General features: G+C 38.0%; 1 protein-coding gene across 1 annotated transcript in view; it reads right to left on the reverse strand.

Annotated features, from left to right (window-relative positions):
- Nucleotides 1-9,319: 9,319 nt before the first annotated feature.
- YIPF7 (Yip1 domain family member 7) overlaps nt 9,320-20,322 on the reverse strand; it is a 32,640-nt gene continuing 21,637 nt past the window's right edge. Inside the window, exons 5-6 of the mRNA XM_027544399.1 lie at nt 13,734-13,915; nt 9,320-10,361 (exon numbers count right to left, since the gene is read on the reverse strand). Of these exons, the coding sequence (XP_027400200.1) occupies nt 10,199-10,361; nt 13,734-13,915 (345 nt within the window). The 3' untranslated portion in view covers nt 9,320-10,198. The remainder of the gene's footprint in view (nt 10,362-13,733; nt 13,916-20,322) is intronic.

Below are 20,322 nucleotides of genomic sequence, written 5' to 3' on the forward strand. Positions count from 1 at the left end.
GAAAATATAATATTTAAATAATTCTAATGCCTACTTAAAGAATCTGTTTCATCAAAGTTTATAAAGGAGGAAAGGTTTATTGAATGGAGTTCATTCTGAAGGGAATTTATCTTTTGGGAAATATTTCTGGAAATGGTCTATCTAATAAGATCAATTATCAATTCATATCATTCATCAGAGAGAAGTTATTTATACTTCTAATTTATTGTTTGAATTAAGTATTGTTTCTTAATAGTACTTACTACTCAGGGCAGATAAGTAGGGTACAGGTTATAAGCACATAAAATTTGAAACTAGGCTCAATGACTCCTTGAAAAAACACAAACTCAGGGTCATGTCCAAAAAGATATAAAATAAATGCTTTGGTAGTCAGTGTTTACAAAAATTATGCTAGGAGTAAAAATGTCCTTGCATATTCTCTATATTTTTTGGGCTTGCTCCAGCAATCACTGTAAGCAAATGAAGAACATAAACACAGAAACACTAAACACCATTTTAGGGCCCCTTCAAACAATCCTATTCTGAGAAAATTCGAGGAATTTGAAAGAATTCTATAAAAGTTCCTCTAATACACTTTTGACACAAGAAAAACCTTGCTTGTTGTACTTGTTCTGGCTTCTCTCACCCCTACCTGGTCAATAAACGACCCCTCAGAGGGAAGTTCAGAATGGTTGTTTATCTACAAGGCCCACACTTTTTATTAAGTAAAGATGAATTCCCTAGTACTACATTTTAAAAGGCAAGACAGATTGCAGTGCCTACTCAGGTGGTGGTCTCACGGCAGCTTTTTCAGAAGGCAGCTGAGGAGGCATGCACTTTTGACTGGGTCAGTGGGAAGACATTTGGCTGATGTATTTTCTCACTCCTTCTGCCCCTGCCTGCATTCCACATTTAATGTGTTCCTTCTCACTTGCTGCCTTTAGCCATTCTAGCATGGCTCCTCCCTCTGTACCACATTCTACACCATCAACTATGGTCTCAGAAAGTTTAGTGGTGGGACAGATAAAACCCATGTTCTTAATGTATACTAGAGTCTGGGAATTATACTTTAGTCAGCAAAATCCTCTCCTCAGATGACAGTAAGTTTCAAGTGCCGTTTTCTGGGTGTCACTTTGTATGATGTGTCCTGCACAGTGACAGTTTAGGTGCTAATTGCTCTGCACGTGACAGTTAGGTATAGTTGTCATCTTGAACAAGCAGAGAGTACATTTATTTGAGCCCTCCATGTTATGATAATGAAATTTATATTCCAAAGGTTTGGTGATACTGAAAAGAAATATTCACTAGTTAACTAATTCCTTGGAGTTCTTGATTGCAAACAACAGAAAATGATTTTGGTTAGCATAAAAGGAAATGGGGGCACTTCCCTGGGGGTCCAGTGGCTAAGACTCCTTCGTTCTGAATGCAGGGAACCCAAGTCCAATCCTTGATCAGGGAACTAGATCTCACATATTGCAACTTTAAAGATCCCATGTGCCACAACTAAGAACTGGCTCAGCCAAAATAAATTTTAAAAGAAGAAAAAAAGAAAGTAGGATTTTAAAGAAAGATAGAGGATAGATCAGGGCTACCCTGGTGAGTGGCTTAGCAGTAAAGAATTGGCCTCCAATGTAGGGGCCTTAGGAGACGCAAATTCAATCCCTGGGTTGGGAAGATTCCCTGGAGGAGGAAATGGCAACCCACTCCAGTATTCTTGCCTGGAGAATCCCATAGACAAAGGAACCTGAAGGGCTACAGTCCATAGGGTCATAAAGAGTTGGACACAACTGAGCAACTGAGCATGCTTAGGATAGATCATAGAATCAATTTTAGGGCAAGAGGACCAAGCTTGTGAAAAGGACATAATTCAAAAGAGACCAGGCAGAGAACATGGCCCAGGTCTTGTCAGAAAGAAAGTCTAGTCTAGCAATTATAACCCTAGCTACATATGTCCTGCTTCTGTTTCCATGAGTACTTCTAAGTGCCCCTCTGTTCCTGCATCACTTGATCAGGATTCCAAGTACTAAACAAGAGGATCTATTAAATAATAGGCTTTGTTCACATGCTACTAGCTTCCATGAATCAAAGAGAGGATATAACCATCTACTTTATTTTCTATTTTGGGAGATGGAGAATACCCTCAACATAACAAGGAGTTCAGATGCTCGGTAGCCAAATAGTAATAATAAATCTTCAGCAAAGACCCTTTTTCAAGTTCATAAAATTGTGTTAATATTTCTAATAACACAAAAATGTTTAGCTGTCTTTGACATGGTCTTCTCATGAATGGCACTACTATGCCAAAAAAATGTTTTCCACTATATTTATGTATACCAATTAAAGTCATCATCCTTTACTTACAATTTCATTCAAGATATATGGAGTATCAAACAGTATTTATTATAATTTTACCCCAGAGATTCTATGGGTAAATATTCACTTATCGAGTAACTACTATATTCCAGGCACTGCTCTAGGTAAATTATGTGCAGCATCCTAGTTCGTCCCCATAGAAAATGAAAGTGTTAGTAGCTCAGTCGTGTCTGACTCTTTGTGACCCCATTGACTGTAGCCCAATAGACTCCTCTGTCCATGGAATTCTCCATGTGAGAATACTGGAGTAGGTTGCCATCCCCTTCTCCAGGGGATCCTTCCAACCTAGGGATGGAATCTGAGTCTCCTGCATTGCAGACAGATTCCTTACTGTCTGAGACTCTAGCAAAGTGAACTCCCAAAGCACCTAGCAAGTTTGGAAGGACTTTGCAAACTCTGTATCATTTGTGAAGAAAATGAGATTCAGAAGGTACATCATGGTCTCAAAGTCACCAAGCTGTTTATATGTGGAGGCAGGACTAGAATCTAAGATTTCCTTTCTGAAAATATGTATTTGGTTACCATAATCATGGATTCTCTATGGGCTGCACCCCACAGACCTACAAGCCTTGTGCCTGCCTAGCTTCAGGACTGAGGAAAGAGCTCAAAGTAAGCAACAGAGACATTAATGGTTTATTGAATCAGGGGAGCTTACACATCTGAAACAAGGCCCTGGAGTGATACTCCACAATGTAAGGTGATGGCAGGCAGGACATGGCAGCAAGTCTGCTCTGGGGGAAGAGAAAATTGCTAGTTATAGGGGGAATTGACATCAAATTAGCTCATTGGTTACCAGAGAAACTAGCAGAGGGGCACACCCCTCATCACCTTTATTAAGAACAATCACTAGCTGGGATGAGGGACAGTATGTAGGAAGGTCAGTCATCTGAGTAGGGTGTAGGTGAAACAGACATTGGTTGAGCAGGAGATGTACAGAGAGCAAGAGAACAGCCATCTTGAGTGGACTGACTATACACACACCTTGGCTGGTTTTTTAAACTTAAAAAATCTATAATAATTATATATATATATATATATATATCTTTGGAATATATGTATGCAATAAAATAATTTTTTAAAAAAAACCTTGGAAATGATAAGTGCAAGGGTGGCTCTTTCTTTGCTAATGAGGTGACTTTAGGATCTCACTCAAGCTGGTTGTCAGGAGAACCAACCATACAATTAGAAAATTGAAGCTTTCAGTCCTACCCTCCCACTTCTGGGGAGGGGAGAGGGGCTGAAAGTTAAATCAATCTACAATGGCCAATGATTTAATCAACTATGACTATGCAATAAAACCTTTCAGTTCAGTTCAGTTCAGTCATGTCTGACTCTTTGTGACCCATGGACTGCAGCACACTTGGCTTCCCTGTCCCTCACCAACTCCCAGAGTTTACTCAAACTCATGTTCATTGAGTCCCTGATGCCATCCAACCATCTCATCCTCTGTTGTCCCCTTCTCCTCCTGCCTTCAATCATTCCCAGCATCAGAGTTTTTTCAGATGAGTCAGTTCTTCACATCAGGTGGCCAAAGTATTGGAGTTTCAGCTTCAGCATCAGTCCTTCCAATGAATATTCAGGACTGATTTCCTTTAGGAGGAACTGGTTGGATCTCCTTGCACTCTGAGGGACTCTCAAGAGTCTTTTCCAACACCAGAGTTCAAAAGCATCAATTCTTCGGCGCTCAGCTTTCTTTATGGTCCAACTCTCACATCCATACATGACCACTAGAAAAACCAAAGCTTTGACTAGATGGACCTTTGTTGGTAAAGTTATGTCTCTGCTTTTTAATATGCTGTCTAGGTTGGTCATAACTTTCCTTCCAAGGAATAAGCGTTTTTTAATTGCATGGCTGCATTCACCATCTGCAGTGACTTTGGAGTCCCCCAAAATAAAGTCTGTCATTGTTTCCATTGTTTCCCCATTATTTGCCATGAAGTGATGGGACTGGATGTCATGATGTTAGGTTTCTGAATGTTGAGTTTTAAGCCAACTTTTTAACTCTCCTCTTTTACTTTCATCAAGAGGCTCTTTAACTCTTCTTCACTTTCCGCCATAAGAGTGGTGTCGTCTGTATATCTGAGGTTATTGATATTTCTCCCGGAAATCTTGATTTCAGCTTGTGCTTCATCCAGTCCAGCATTTCTCATGATGTACTCTGCATATAAGTTAAATAAGCAGGGTGATAATATACAGCCTTGACATACTTCTTTCCCGATTTGGAACCAGTCTGTTGTTCCGTGTCCAATTCTAAATGTTGCTTCTTGACCTGCATACAGATTTCTCAGGAGGCAGGTCAGGTGGTCTGGTATTTCCATCTCTTTCAGAATTCTCCACAGTTTGTCGTGATCCACACAGTCAAAGACTTTGGCATAGTCAATAAAGCTGAAGTAGATGTTTTCTGGAATCTTGTGCTTTTTTGATGGTCCAACGGATGTTGGCAATTTGATCTCTGGTTCCTTGGCCTTTTCTAAGTTCAGCTTGAATGTCTGGAAGTTCTATTCACGTACTGTTGAAGCCTGGCTTGGAGAATTTTAAGCATTACTTTGCTAGCACGTGAGATGAGTGCAATTGTGTGGTAGTTTGAGCTTTCTTTGGCATTGCCTTTCTTTGGAATTGGAATGAAAATTGACCTTTTCTGGTCCTCTGGCCACTGTTGAGTTTTCCAAAATTGCTGGCATATTGAGTGCAGCACTTTCATAGCATCATCTTTTAGGATTTGTAGTAGCTCAACTGGAATTCCACCACTTCCACTAGCTTTGTTCATAGTGATGCTTCCTAAGACCCACTTGAGTTTGAATTCCAGGATGTCTGGTTCTAGGTTAGTGATCATACCATTGTGATTATCTGGGTCATGAAGATCTTTTTTGTATAGTCCTTCTGCATATTCTTGCCACCTCTTCTTAGTATCTTTTGTTAGGTCCATACCATTTCTATCCTTTATCGAGCCCATCTTTGCATGAAATGTATCTCTAATTTTCTTGAAGAAAATTTCCAGTCTTTCCCATCTATTGTTTTCCTCTATTTCTTTGCATATAAATAAAGCCTTTATAAACACCCTAAATGGGACTTCCCTAGTGACTCAGTGGTAAAGAATCTGCCTGCTAATGCAGGTGTGGGTTCAATCCCTGAGTCAGGAAGATCTTCTGGAGAAGGAAATGGCAACCCACTCTAGTATTCTAGTATTCTTGAATGGGAAATCTCATGGACAGAGGAGCCTGGAGGGCCAGAGTACATGGGTTGCAAAGAGTCAGACGTGACTGAGTGACTGAACAACTACAACAGCAAAATACTCAAAAGGATTGCGTTTAGAGAGTTTCTGGTTTGGTAAACACATGGAGATTTGGAGAGAGTGGCATCCTTTAAGAGAGTATGGAGGCTCCCTTCACCATGCATTGCTCTACACATCTCATTCATGTGGATTTTTATCTGTATCCTATATTATATCCTTTCATAATAAACCAGTAATCTAGTAAGTGAGTTCTGTGAAATGCTTTAGTAAATTAACCCTAAGAGGAGGAACCCCTGCTTCATAGCCAGTTGGTCAGAAGTACAGCCCAAAAATACGGGCTTGGGGTTGAAGTAGGAGAAGGGTTAGGCTAAGACCTGTGGCATCTGATGCTGCCACTGGGTATATGGTGTCAGAGTTGAACTTTTATACTTCCTGCCATTGTCCAAGAATTGCTTGTTCTCCTTACCAGAACACTCATTTAAAATTGCCCCAGACTTACACTCATACGTGAAAATTGATTTGAAAAAATAGATCCTTCATTATGTCACTGAAAAATAGAACAGAACCTACGGTGCTCTAAGAAAAAGCGGAGCAGGAGATTGTCAATGTGATTTTACATTTAACATTCTTCACTGGGAACCAGAGCAAAGTAGAAAGTCATCTGTCATCAAATGTTGCAAAGGCCACTGCCCTAGTTAAACCACTGTGAACTGGGGCACTTGAGTCTCAGTAATTCGGGACTTTTATTTTCAGCACATGTCCCCATTCATTCCTGTAGAAATGAAGGCCATCTCTTGACTCCAAATGTGCCATTTAACTTTTACACATAACCTGTAACTTTCATTCAAGAGTAAAAACAGAAAAGTGGAAAATGTTACATTCTCAGATAAAATAAATTGAAAGCATTTGAGCAAAAGGGAAAAAGTTTTTAAGGGCTTATTCCACCAAAATAAAGTGGGTTCCGCCCTGTAGCTCAGATGGGGAAGAATCTGCCTGCAATGTAGGAGACCCAGGTTTGATCTCTGGGTGGGGAAGATCCCCTGGAGAAGGGAATGGCAACCCACTCCAGTATTTTTACCTGGAGAATTCCATAAACAGAGGAGCGTGGAGGGGCTACAGTCCTTGGGATCACAGAGTTGGACATGACTTACTTATTCAACCAAAAAGATGTATCTCTAGTTGTGTACCCTAAGTGCCTTTCACTTTATCATTTGTTCTGTAACACATCCTACTGACCATAAACAGCACTATTAACAAAGGAAAATATCTCCAATCCATACAAATCCGTATAATGCAAACCCTACTTGGAATGAGAGGAAAGCCCTATACTTCATGAGATTTTTTTATTCAAATGCCAACTAGGTCTGACTCTGCATAGCTTATTTCAACTAGAGTTCAGAAATGAACCCAAGAATCATGAAGGTGTTGCTTTATTCCTGTTAGACACTCTGGATTCTTCTTCTATCTTATCATTTTATTATTATTCCCCAGCAGGTAAGGTCTCTGGCTCTTTCTAGTAGTGGCTAAGGTCAAGGGAAAAGGATGATCTGAGTAGAAGTGGTAGACATATTGACGCTCATGGGAAAATGCAAAGCAGTTTTTGCTCAGTAACAGGAGGGTGAAGTTGTGGTTATGGACACTGGAATTCAGTTCTGATTCAAATCCTGGTTATCGACTGAGTAATCTTGGGCAAGTTATTTGGCCAATCTGTAACTAGTAGCCTCATCTGTAAAACAGAGGTGATAAGAAAACTTCATGGAGTTATGGTCAGCATTAAGGGAGTTAATAATGTAAAGCTTCTAGGTCAATGCATAGTAAGTCTTCAGTAAATAACAAAATTATGAAAATTTTGCACATGCATTTTCTCATGTATCATTTTCCAAAATATTTTCATGGAGTTGCCTAGCATTCAACCATCGAGATGAACAAAACCTGATTTAACTTATTGCCTATTGTAACATATTTTTTGATTGTTTCAATTTTTCACAGTTACACATTTGTTTTTCAGATTAACATTAAAGTCATTGCTAGTTTCCAAGAAAAATATTCCTTGATTTTTTTTAATTGGAATTATATTAAGCCTATACATTTATTTGGAGAACATTATTTTACATAGTCCAATTTTCTTATCCTGGGATATAGGATATCTGTCAACATATCTGATCTTTTTAAAAAGTGCCTCTAATATTTTATAATTATTTTCATAGACACCATTTATATTTATTTTTACATTAATTCTTAAGTATTTTAAAATTCTGCTGTTAGGAACTATTAAATGAATTTATTCTTATTCCTTGCTGTTACAAAACATTTAGTATTTTGTTTATGGTGTTTTTTTATAAGATGTTATCATTTTTCATAGTAAAAGAATCAAAACTTTTTGGGGTATAACTGTTTTTATACACAGAAAAACAATGTGAACCTAAATCCTAAATTTAGAGCAACTTTTACCTATAATATTTTAAAAATTAAAATACTTTCTAAAAGGTAAAAATTAAAATCTGTAATATAAATATAGCTCTAAGAAATTGTTAGGATAATACCACAGAAAAATTATTATCATAAACAGCATTTTTGCTTCATCTCCCTTAAACAAACAGTAAGACCAATTTAGTCCAAGTAGAAAAAGCAAGAACTTAAGGAAACACTATAATTCGTTAACAGGTTCATTTATTAATTATAAAGTACAGAAGTTTAACACCACAGCACTGCCTTCTCCTCTACATGTTCCTCCTTAGTATCCTTCTCGTAATTCTGTAATTATCTTGTTTATTCATTGCTTACTGTTTTATTGTCTATTTTTTCCCCACTCCCAGTGCAATTTCTATTCAGGCTGCAGCCATTTTTGTCTTCTTTACTACAGTAATCAACACCCACTGTAGAGGAGGAAAATTTTTTTCTTTCTTCTCTTCTAGGTTCTTTGGCTGGCCAAATAATTAAGTTAACATAAGATAGATTAACAGGAGAAAACAAATTTAATTTCATTCATATAGAAGCCCCAAAGATACAAGACTCAAAAGCAAGTTGAGCAACTGAGGCTTATATGCCATCCTGAGCTAAGGAATGGGATAGGGGTCTGGAGCTTCAAAGGGGAGAGGGGTAATTCACAGGACAATCACAGGAGCAGATGTTTGGTAATTATGTATGTGCCCTGCCATATGCACAGGTCTTTCACACATTCACACATCACATGTTCCCCCTTGTCATTGTCTCCTTTCCCCTCCACACCCAGCCCCTCCACCTGCACAATCAATGTTTTCCTCTTTACCTATCATTTGTATTAGCACAAAACCATCTTTCAATGTCTCTCATCTTAAAATAAAAATTCTTTAATTCAACATCACTCTCCAATGATGGCCCAGTTCTCTGGCTTTTAAAGGGGGAATGTTGTGCTTATGTAAATATACACATATGTATACACACAAATGTATAGATATATATATATATATCTATAAAGATGCATGTAGGTTGATAGATCTATGATGGGAAGATGTAATTTTCTTCTAGATGTTTCTTTTTTCCAATAAAATAAGAAAAGTCATCAACTAACAGAAAAGAGTATTAGAGATCTGAGTAGTGAAAAAATTGTTGTAGTTATTGTTTAGTCGCTAAGTTGTGTCTGACTCCTTCAATCCCATGGGCTATAGCCTGACAGGCTCCTCTCATGGGATTTCCAAAGCAAGACTATTGAAGTGGGTTGCTACTTCAGGGGATCTTGCTTCTCCAGGGGATCTTCCCAACCCAAGGATCGAACCTGCATCTCCTGCATTGCAGGCAGATTCTTTACCACTGAGGCACCAGGAAAGCCCTAGTGAAGAAATTGTTTGAAACAATTATCTCAGAAAGTGAAAAAGTGAATTTGGTAGGGTAATACAGTAGGATTTGAAAGGTAGTACAGAGCAGCCGTTTAAGATGTAGTACTATAATAAAGGAGAAACAAGTAGCATTTCCTCCATTCACATTCATCTATTCAGGGAGCAAATGGCAAGCTTACTGAGGACATACATGTTCAAGGGAGAAATTATAGCAATGAACCATGGTGTCTAAACTAAGTAAGAAGGAAATGAGGGCTTCAAACTGGTGAATGAATGCATTGTTCAAATGGAACCAAACAACAGTTGGGGAAGTAAATGAACAGAGGAATAGGAGATTCAGTTCTCAGGTGAATAAAACTGTAAATAATCCTCCCCTGCAATTCTCCAAAGGTCCTGCACAGTGTGACTTTAACCACTTGTACACAACTTGAAATGTCATGACGTTTTCTCAGAAGGCTCAGTGTGGATTTCCTCTACCCAGTCAAGTATGATTTTACTTCCTTACAATTTCTCAGAAATGCATCCATTAAGAAAAATAGAGTCCATCAGTACAACAACTATATATCCTTTTATCTTAAAGTATTTTAAATTGTTTTAATGCACCAACCAAAAAGCAAATCATCATTCAAACCAAACAGCCTATTAGAGTCCCATCCTTAAGTGCTGTTTTGTCTCTCTGCTTATTATTCTCTTAGCGATAAAAACAGAAATCATATGACCAAATGTGAACGCTAAACCATTTCCAAGATAACCTGAACAGCAAACAAATAGAATCCTGTAATGCCATCTTGAGCATTCTTCAGAAAACTGTTACGAGGGCAAAGAGTCCATAAAGTAAGGCGCAAGGATAGGCAATGAGAAGTTGCTGTCCTTCCATGGCCAAAGCTGACGTGAAGATTTTGGAGGCTGAGAGACTACACCAGCCAATGATGACCAGTGCCGACACAGTTCCAAAGGTGCCCCTACAGCAGAGACCAAAGAGACGGTTATCTTATACCAGGAGAGAAAGAAGTTATTGAATCACACAGCTGCCTCTAAAATGTCCTTGGTATATTTCCTCCATTTGTAAAATGAGGGTGAAGGGTAATAGGAACTAAAGGCCTCGGCCAGTTAGAATTTTGAGTCAAGTTCACCATTAGAAGCTAAATATTTCATAGGTAGGTAAAAGCTCAGATTACTGGAAATAGGATTGACCTACAGTCACTTTCCGGAGAAGGCAATGGCACCCCACTCCAGTACTCTTGCCTGGAAAATCCCGTGGACGGAGGAGCCTGGTAGGCTGCAGTCCATGAGGTCGCTAAGAGTCGGACACGACTGAACGACTTCACTTTCACTTTTCACTTTCATGCATTGGAGAAGGAAAGGGCAACCCACTCCAGTGTTCTTGCCTGGAGAATCCCAGGGACGGCGGAGCCTGATGAGCTGCCGTCTATGGGGTCGCACAGAGTCGGACACGACTGAAGCGACTTAGCAGCAGCAGCACAGTCACTTTCATAAGTCAAAATCACAATTACTAAAATTCTTTTATATGAACTATGTTTAGAGACTTCTTTTATAACTACAAATTTCTATTCCCTGCTTTCTTCCTAAATTTGCCCACTGTATGAGCATAAAAATGACTGGACTTGAATTCCAGTGGGGTTCCCACCCCCCAGTGCTCCAGGGCCATGTCCTGGGTTTTTGTCTGAGACAGCAAAGCCTGACACAGCTCAGGGAGGGAACAGATGGAGCAGGAAGGCACAGATGTGTGTGGCCTCCCAACTCATTGCTGAAGATCCCTTTGGTTGGTGTGGGTGTAGATTTTTATAATATTGAAATGGATTTGTTCAAATTCATGTCTTCAAAAAGTAACTATGGAGGCAATTGGTTCTTTAGGAAGAAAGGAGAATGAAGTGACTTGACAAAAATTGCAAGTAAGATGGACATTAAGTCAAGAGCTGCTAACTCCCAGCAGCATATTGTTATGTTTGCCATCAAACTACACTGCCTCACTTGATCTGGTTCAATCTGAAATTGAGGATTGTGCTTATTATTTGTGACAATGACAGAAATACCCACTCTTAACAGTGGAACCAAAGCAAAACAAGTGGAAAGGTACACTGTGTAGTTTGCAGTGGCTTAGGATTGTAAATAAACCAAACACATTTTAAAGCACTCTAATAAATATTATGTCTGTTGGCTTAATTAATGCTATTAGAAATAAAATTTAGAGGATTCAATTTACCAGTTTTTTGTGAAGAAAAATGTGAGATTATATATGATTCATTTGAATGTTATAGTGATACGCCCAAAAAGGTAACCTCAGTTTCATGGTCTTTAGGGATCAGTTAGTTGTTCCTTATTAATATAACTTAATGGATTCTTAAATCATCCTTAACATTTCAGAATGAAAGTCTAATGAAAAATATCAGACTACTGATGATTCTCAAAATTTGAGTTGTAGTTTTTATTTTGTTCTTTTAATAATCCAGAGTGATTTAAGATGCCCCAAAGCTCAACTTTGTGAGAAATAATGTCTAAAACATAAAAAATTTTAAATGGCAGATCATTATAGTATTCTTTGGCAAAAGCATCTGACAAAATAGAAATTGTAAAACTGAACTCTCTAGTAACATGTCAAACATCCATATCAAACAACATAGTAAACAGAAGAGCTAGTTAAAGAACATGATATACAAAAGTCAGGGACAAGACTCAGGAAATATACACCTAACTCACATTGTGGGCTTCACTGGTGGCTCAGACAGTAAAGAATCTGCCCGCAATGCGGGAGACCTGGGTTCTATCCCTGGGTTGGGTAGATACCCTGGAGAAGGGAATGGTTAACCATTCCAGTATTCTGGTCTGGAGAATTCCATGGACAGAGGAGCCTGGCAGGCTACAGTCCATGGGATCACAAAGAGTTGGACACTATTGAGTGACATTCATTCACTTTTCACATTGTACTTACACATTCAAGGTTTCCATTTGCCATTGTATTCCTCTTTTTAAGTGTTGAGTACTCACTGGTAAAGTAAGGGTTTGCTCTATGTTATTCTGAAGACCATTACTTCCAACAAACTTAAGGTTACCAGGAGGTAAAGAGTGGGAGGGATAAATTGGAAGATTGTGAATGACATATACACTCTATTACATGTAAAGTAGATAACTAATAAGAACCTACTGTACAGCACAGGGAACTCTGCTCTGTAGAGGGAAATCTTTCCCCCTTCCCTGGGAAGGGAAGCCAACAATGTGAGCTAGAGGTATATTTATTGAGATATATCTAATACCCTGTACTACCCCATATGGGAAAAGAATGCAAAAAATAGTGGATATATGTGCAACAGATTCACTTTGCTGTACAACTGAAACTAACACAACATTGTAAGTCAACTATCCTAGAATAATTTTTTTTTTAAAGTGTTATTTTCAAAATGAAACCATATTAAAACAGAAAAGCACTTCTATCTATGCATTTCTCAATAATGTTATGAAGAAAATATTTGAGATTATATCTAAACAAAAATATTAGTCTTTCTAAAATGTTTATCTGGCATTGACAAAGTCTGTATAATAACCTATCCAATATAGTGTTAATAACCTAAAACTTGGATCATCCGAGAAAAAAATGTGAATTGTGTCTATATGGAAAAATGAGCACTGGTAGCAAATGATATATTTCTAATTGGGTTTGGAGCTTGGGAGGTGATAAAGAACTATGGAATTACTTGCTCTCCCCAGCCCAAAGTGGTAGTGCTCTGTATTTGCCCTAGGAAAGTGCCCAACAGAAGTGTATTCACTGAATCCTTATGTATATTTTTGAATTACAAATACTAACTGCCCAGGAAGTAAAAAAGAAAAAAAATATTGATTGAGTGTATATGCTATGAAGTTTTCTAGCATCAATATTCTCACCAGGGTTCCTGGGAGTTCTGCACTACAAGGAGCCCAGCTGAGAAAGAACAGTTGCTTCCCTCCTAGAAGGCAGAGTGCCTGGGAGCTGAAGCAATTTGTCAGGATTCACCAGGCACTTACTCTTCCTAATTCAAACAAGTGAATTTTCTGTAGTTGGTTATATTACCCATGGCAATAGTTCATATTGAAGAATGTGACCACGAACGAAGTACCAATTTTAAAGATAACTTGGTTTAATTTATTTTTTAAATCATTGAAATAGGAATAGCACCTGAGCCAAAACCGACCTACTTTCCTGAAACTGTATGTAGCTTTTAATAGCCAGTTTCCCCAATCTTCCTACTAAAATGATCAGAAAGAGGTTAACTGTTGCACTGATGCGGCAAGCTTCAGCGATGTTTGTACATGTGGGGTCAATTACTAACTCAGACACTTACTGCAGTGAGAAGAAGATGGCGCAGCTGGAGAGGATGACCATGGGGAGCAGGCAGTATCCCAGCACACTCGCCACGCAGCCATAGGACACTCCTGAAGAGCTCATCAAGTTCAGTAAGGCATGAATACCTAGGCAGCCAATGGCACTCATGCCATACACATAACCAAATTGGACTTTTCCTGCCTGAAACAATGGGAAGAAAACAGTTTGGATACACAATGAACATCAAGAAGAAACCAGATTGTCAACAAAGCAGAGAATACTTTCGAATCATTCAGCTCAATGTTATTCATGTCTTTGGAGTATAAGCATCAGGAGATTGGGAGCTCTAAAGAAAAACTGATTGTAATATAGATTCAGGTCATGAAAAAAATCCCCTCTATACATGGGATGGCACAAGCATGCTTATATCCCCAGACTGATATTTTTATTATAGATTGCCTGTTGGGGTACTAGGCATAGGTGAGGATATATTTTCTTTCCTTATTTGTTGCACAATTAAATGAATGAATAAATGAATAAAAAATTCCGATTTAGTCTTGGAGATTTATAAGACATAATAGTAATATTATCAAACATCTGTTGCATTTACTATCTTAGGTCCTGTTCTAGAGATTCTACATAAATTAATTTATTTAATCCACACTATATAATGAGTAGGTATCATTGTTGTACCCATTATACACAGGAAGAAACTGAGGTGCAGAGAGATTATGGGACTTGCCTAAAGTAAAATAATGCTAAGCACTGAGGCTTAGCTTGAACCCAGGCAGTCTGGCTCTACAATTTAGGCCCTTAATACCTGCAGAAGCTCCAATAAGTGACAGAACAAGGGGACCCAGGTGGCGCAGTAGCAAAGAAAATGAAAGTGAAAGTCGTTCAGTCGTCTCTGACTTTTTGTGACCCCATGGATATACTGTCCATGGAATTCTCCAGGCCAGAATACTGGAGTGGGTAGCCATTCCTTTCTCCAGGGGATCTTCCCAACCCAAGAATAGAACCCAGGTCTCCTGCATTGTAGGCGGATTCTTTATCAGACGAGCCACAAATCCATCTTCCAACACAGGAGATGTAGGACACATGAGTTCGATCTCTGGGTCAGAGATTCCCTGAAAGAGGAAATGGCAACCCACTCCAGTATTCTTGCTGGGAAAAATCCCATGGACAGAGAAGCCTGGCTGCTACAGCCCGTGGCGTCCCAAAGAGGTGGACACAACTGAGAATGCACACACATGCAAACTAGCATATCCCAAACTTATGTGACTGGAGAATCCTGTTTTCATAATGCCTACTACCAGCTTAACTAAACAGACTTTATGAAAAACTGATTTACATAAAGCAAGCAATAGTGAATCATAAAGGTATTGTTAAAGGAAGTCAGACTAAAGTATTCAGGATAGACTGCTGATCTGAGGATTCATCAGATAGCCATCACCCGCACAATACTGGAGACTTGTTGCTGAAGCAGCTCCATTAAACTCATCCAGGGAAAGTCACAAACTATTGTTGATTCAACAGAAGATATTTTAATGTTTGCTATCCGAGGATGCCAAATCTCCAGTAAAAAATGCATGTCATTTTTATATATACATTAAGCTGGTTAGAAATTCTAGATAAAGATTGAAGAGGCTGACTCTGATTTTCATGGAAATTATACAAAACCAACAAAACTGATTCACAGAGAGAGAGCTTTTTCGCTGTCATTTTTTCTTTTCCATAGCTGTTATTCATGAAGTCCTTATATCTTACAGAATAAAGAGATATTTATTTTGTAGTCAATTAACGGAGAATATCATGACCATTTTATTGTTCAAAACTGTCAAGCTATTTTGAATTTTTCTTCCTCTGCAGTTAGGGAAGTTGATCACTACTAAGTTCTTTCACAAAATGTCCCTGAGCTATGCTGCAGAATTCTCTCCTGCATTAGCCATAATAAGTCCTTCTGGCTATTTTGTGAAGTAATGCTGATAATGCTAATGGGTATGCTAAAAGAAGCACATCAGTTATGAACTGCACTATTGGATGAGTTTGTTCCACTTGGAAAATCGTGACAATTTCAAATAACTTTCATGTATTAGAGAGACATTTTACTTGACATTTAATTGGATGGCATAATTCAGAGGTACAAATAGTTGTAATGGTGACACACAACTTCCCTACACTCAAAGGACACGTAGCTGGCCCATGACTCTAACCAGTTTTGTGAATGGGGTAAACAGAGGGTGGATTAAATTAATTTGGTAGTAAAATTGTCCTTTTTCATATCAGTTACTGACTTCTCTCTTTATCTCTTTCTCTTGTTAGATTATCCAGTGTGAGGCTTAATTCCATTTGGCAGGGGCCTTTCTCATTTTTTAATTTGTTTCACATTCTAATAAGGGCTTGTAATTGAACTGGAAAATAAATGTTCAATTTCTTTTTACATTTCAAATGTTTGAGATCATCCTTGTACCATTACTACATCTTATTTGAAATACTTCTTATTCTTGATTATGCTTTTATATTGGCCATGCATATCCCTTTTCCAGATCACACTTACAGCTCTACTAGAAAAATTAAATGGAGCCATAGTTTTAAAACATTTGTGTTTATGGTTTGGGGGCTGAAAATAATTTTAAGAGGAAAAATAAGTAAAATTAAATCTGTGTTGAGTGTTTGAAGCTGTTCTTTCTGGTTTGCTTCCTGCAACATGAAGAAAGTCCCCTAAAAGATATTGTGCTTTGTATCAACATAAATCATAAAAATGATGAGTATGTGACTATGAATATTACACCTCTGGAGATAATGAGCAGATTTGAATATTGTTTCTGGATTGAGTCTTGCTTTCTTTATTATAGTGCACTACCAGCTCATAAAATCATCTTTTACATTTTAATTTCAGATATCCAGGACAGGGTTAAAGCCTCAAATGGACTCTGAGTTAAAATATGGCTTTATTAATATCCAGCTGAGTTTTTCAGTCCTTATTGTTCTAAAAGTATCAGAATCAATTCCGGAGTAACTGCATGTGATAGTAAAGTTGAAGTGAGAATAGCTACTTAAAATCTTTGAGAAAATATGAATTTTTACACATTTCCTAAAATTTCAGATTTGAAATGAACCTTAAGAATCACTTGTATAAGCCTTTTTTTTTTTTTGTCTTCAAAGTGAAAAAAAATGGAGGCCTAGAAATAAGAAATAAAAGGTTCAGGATCTTATCTGGAGGCAAAGTTAGGGGCAGATCCAAATTTTTCACTCTCAGTTGAGTTCTTTGTTTGTATTGTTTTACACTTAAAATTGAGGCTATTTAAATAATTCCAACTAACATAATGTACCCAAAAAAGATCTTAATGGGATTAATTTTTTCCTTTAGGAGATGGTAATAGTAATATTTTCTACGAAAAAACAAACAGCTGTTATATTACAAATTACCTGAAAAAGAAACAAGAGTTAATATGTTAAATTAATTGTTTCTGACTATTTGATTAATTGACATGGTCTTACTTGCAACTTAATCTAATATTAATCTAACTTAATCTAATATTATCAAATTACTGTGGCAAAGGCAGAAGGAATGTTTGAAACTGAATTAAAACTCTAGTTGATATAGTGTTATACTTGCAGAGTATTTGCATTTGCTGTAGTTCAAAGGAAGAAATAAGATGCCATAACTAAATACTATTGTATTGGATAAACATGACGTACTTGTCGACCAAGTTACAATGCACAAACTAGATTTCTATCAGAATTTTGATTAGTGTTATGTACTTAGTAATGCAAAGTGAAAATTAATTTAGTTGCAAATACATTTCATAGCTACTTTTGAGAAGTATAGCTGCATTAGGGGAGTGGATAGCTGTAAGAAACAGAAGTGAACTGAATAATTAATTTAAGGACTTTTCCTAGCATCTTAAATTTTCTGTATCATCTCTCTTGCCAAGTTTACCATTTTGTGCCTTAATGAAACTGTACTTGTCAGACTGGCTTGACCATCTTTTTCATCCTCTGCTTTTAATGTGCTGTCATTACCTCCTTAATGTAAAACCATAAGCCTTTCCTATTTCTTATTTTTCTCTCCTTTTTTGAGGGGGAGAAAACATTTTTCTAAAGTATGAAATAGAATATCTTCTAAACTTAGGAGGAAAAATATTCTTTTTTGGTGACTCCTAATGCCCCATGGAAAAGAAATGCAAAAAAGCAAAATGGCTGTCTGAGGAGGCCTTACAAATAGCTGTGAAAAGAAGAGAAGCAAAAAGCAAAGGAGGAAAGGAAAGATAGAAGCATCTGAATGCAGAGTTCCAAAGAATAGCAAGAAGAGATAAGAAAGCCTTCCGCAGTGATCAATGCAAAGAAATAGAGGAAAACAACAGAATGGAAAAGACTAGAGATCTCTTCAAGAAAATTAGAGATACCAAGGGAACATTTCATGCAAAGGTGAGCTTGAGAAAGGAGAGAAATGGTATGGATCTAACAGAAGCAGAAGATATTAGGAAAAGGTGGCAAGAATACACAGAAGAACTATACAAAAAGATCTTCACAACCAAGATAATCACGATGGTGTGATCACTCACCTAGAGCCAGACATCCTGGAATGTGAAATCAAGGGGGCCTTAGAAAGCATTACTACGAACAAAGCTTGTGGAGGTGATGGAATTCCAGTTGAGCTATTTCAAATCCTAAAAGATGATGCCGTGAAAGTGCTGCACTCAATACGCCATCAAATTTGGCAAATTCAGCAGTGGCCACAGGACTGGAAAAGGTCAGTTTTCATTCCAATCCCAAAGAAAGGCAATGCCAAAGAATGCTCAAACTACCACACAATTGCACTCATCTCACACGCTAGTAAAGTAATGCTCAAAATTCTCCAAGCTAGGCTTCAGCAATACGTGAACCGTGAACTTCCAGATGTTCAAGCTGGTTTTAGAAAAGGCAGAGGAACCAGAGATCAAATTGCCAACATCCACTGGATGTATGAAAAACAAGAGAGTTCCAGAAAAACATCTATTTCTGCTTTATTGACTATGCCAAAGCCTTTGACTACGTGGATCACAATACACTGTGGAATATTCTGAAAGAGATGGGAATACCAGACCACCTGACCTGCCTCTTGAGAAACCAATATGCAGGTCAGGAAGCATCAGTTAGAACTGGACATGGAACAACAGACTGGTTCCAAATAGGAAAAGGAGTTCGTCAAGGCTGTATATTGTCACCCTGCTTATATAACTTATATGCAGAGTACATCATGAGAAACGCTGGGCTGGAAGAAGAACATGCTGCAATCAAGATTGCCGGGAGAAATAACAATAACCTCAGATATGCAGATGACACCACCCTTATGGCAGAAAGTGAAGAGGAACTAAAAAGTCTCTTGATGAAAGTGAAAGAGGAGAGTGAAAAGTTGGCTTAAAGCTCAATATTCAGAAAACTAAGATCATGGCATCTGGTTCCATCACTTCATGACAAATAGATGGGGAAACAGTGGAAACAATGTCAGACTATTTTTTTGGGCTCCAAAATCACTGCAGATGGTGACTGCAGCCATGAAATTAAAAGACGCTCACTCCTTGGAAGGAAAGTTATGACCAACCTAGATAGCATATTAAAAAGCAGAGACATTACTTTGCCAACAAGGTCCATCTAGTCAAGGCTATGGTTTTTCCAGTGGTCATGTATGGATGTGAGAGTGGACTGTGAAGAAAGCTGAGTGCTGAAGAATTGATGCTTTTGAACTGTGGTGTTGGAGAAGACTCTTGAGAGTCCCCTGGACTGCAAGGAGATCCAACCAGTCCATTCTGAAGGAGATCAGCCCTGGGATTTCTTTGGAAGGAATGATGCTAAAGCTGAAACTCCAGTATGTTGGCCACCTCATGCGAAGAATTGACTCATTGGAAAAGACCCTGATGCTGGGAGGGATTGTGGGCAGGAGGAGAAGGGGACGACAGAGGATGAGATGGCTGGATGGTATCACTGACTCGATGGACGTGAGTCTGGGTGAACTCTGGGAGTTGGTGATGGACAGGGAGGCCTGGCTTGCTGCGATTCATGGGGTCGCAAAGAGTCGGACACGACTGAGCGACTGAACTGAACTGAACTGAATATCATTGCTCCCAAATTTAAAGAATGAAAGAGACCCAACACAAGACAACTGGTGACGTCAGGGGGGTAAATGTCTTCATAAAAAACAGAAAACTAAAATGACAGGGGAAATATACAGGTCGAAAAAACAAATCACTGCTTATCATTGCAAGTCTGTTTATTCATAGTAGCCTAACCAGGAACAAGGAGACTCATCTCAGACCTCACAGGATATCTGCAATAGTCTGGAGACACAACCCAGAAAAGAAAATATTGAGTAAATAGGGGATGTTTGTTTAATGTTACAACAGAAATCACACAGAAAGCAAGAAATAAAATTTTGGCCCTATTATTTTCAAATTTCACATGTTCCTTCAACTTTTTCAGATTGATAGTCTTTTTTAAACAACAGAAAAAGGCTTAACAATAAGAAAATCATTTATATGATTTCCTGCTTTGTTGAAAATCTGACTTGGTGATTTGATTTTCAAAATTCTATTTAAATTTACATTTTTTAAAATTTGTCATAAGAA

This window comes from Bos indicus x Bos taurus, chromosome 6 (assembly GCF_003369695.1).
Source record: "Bos indicus x Bos taurus breed Angus x Brahman F1 hybrid chromosome 6, Bos_hybrid_MaternalHap_v2.0, whole genome shotgun sequence".
Lineage (NCBI taxonomy): Eukaryota > Metazoa > Chordata > Mammalia > Artiodactyla > Bovidae > Bos > Bos indicus x Bos taurus.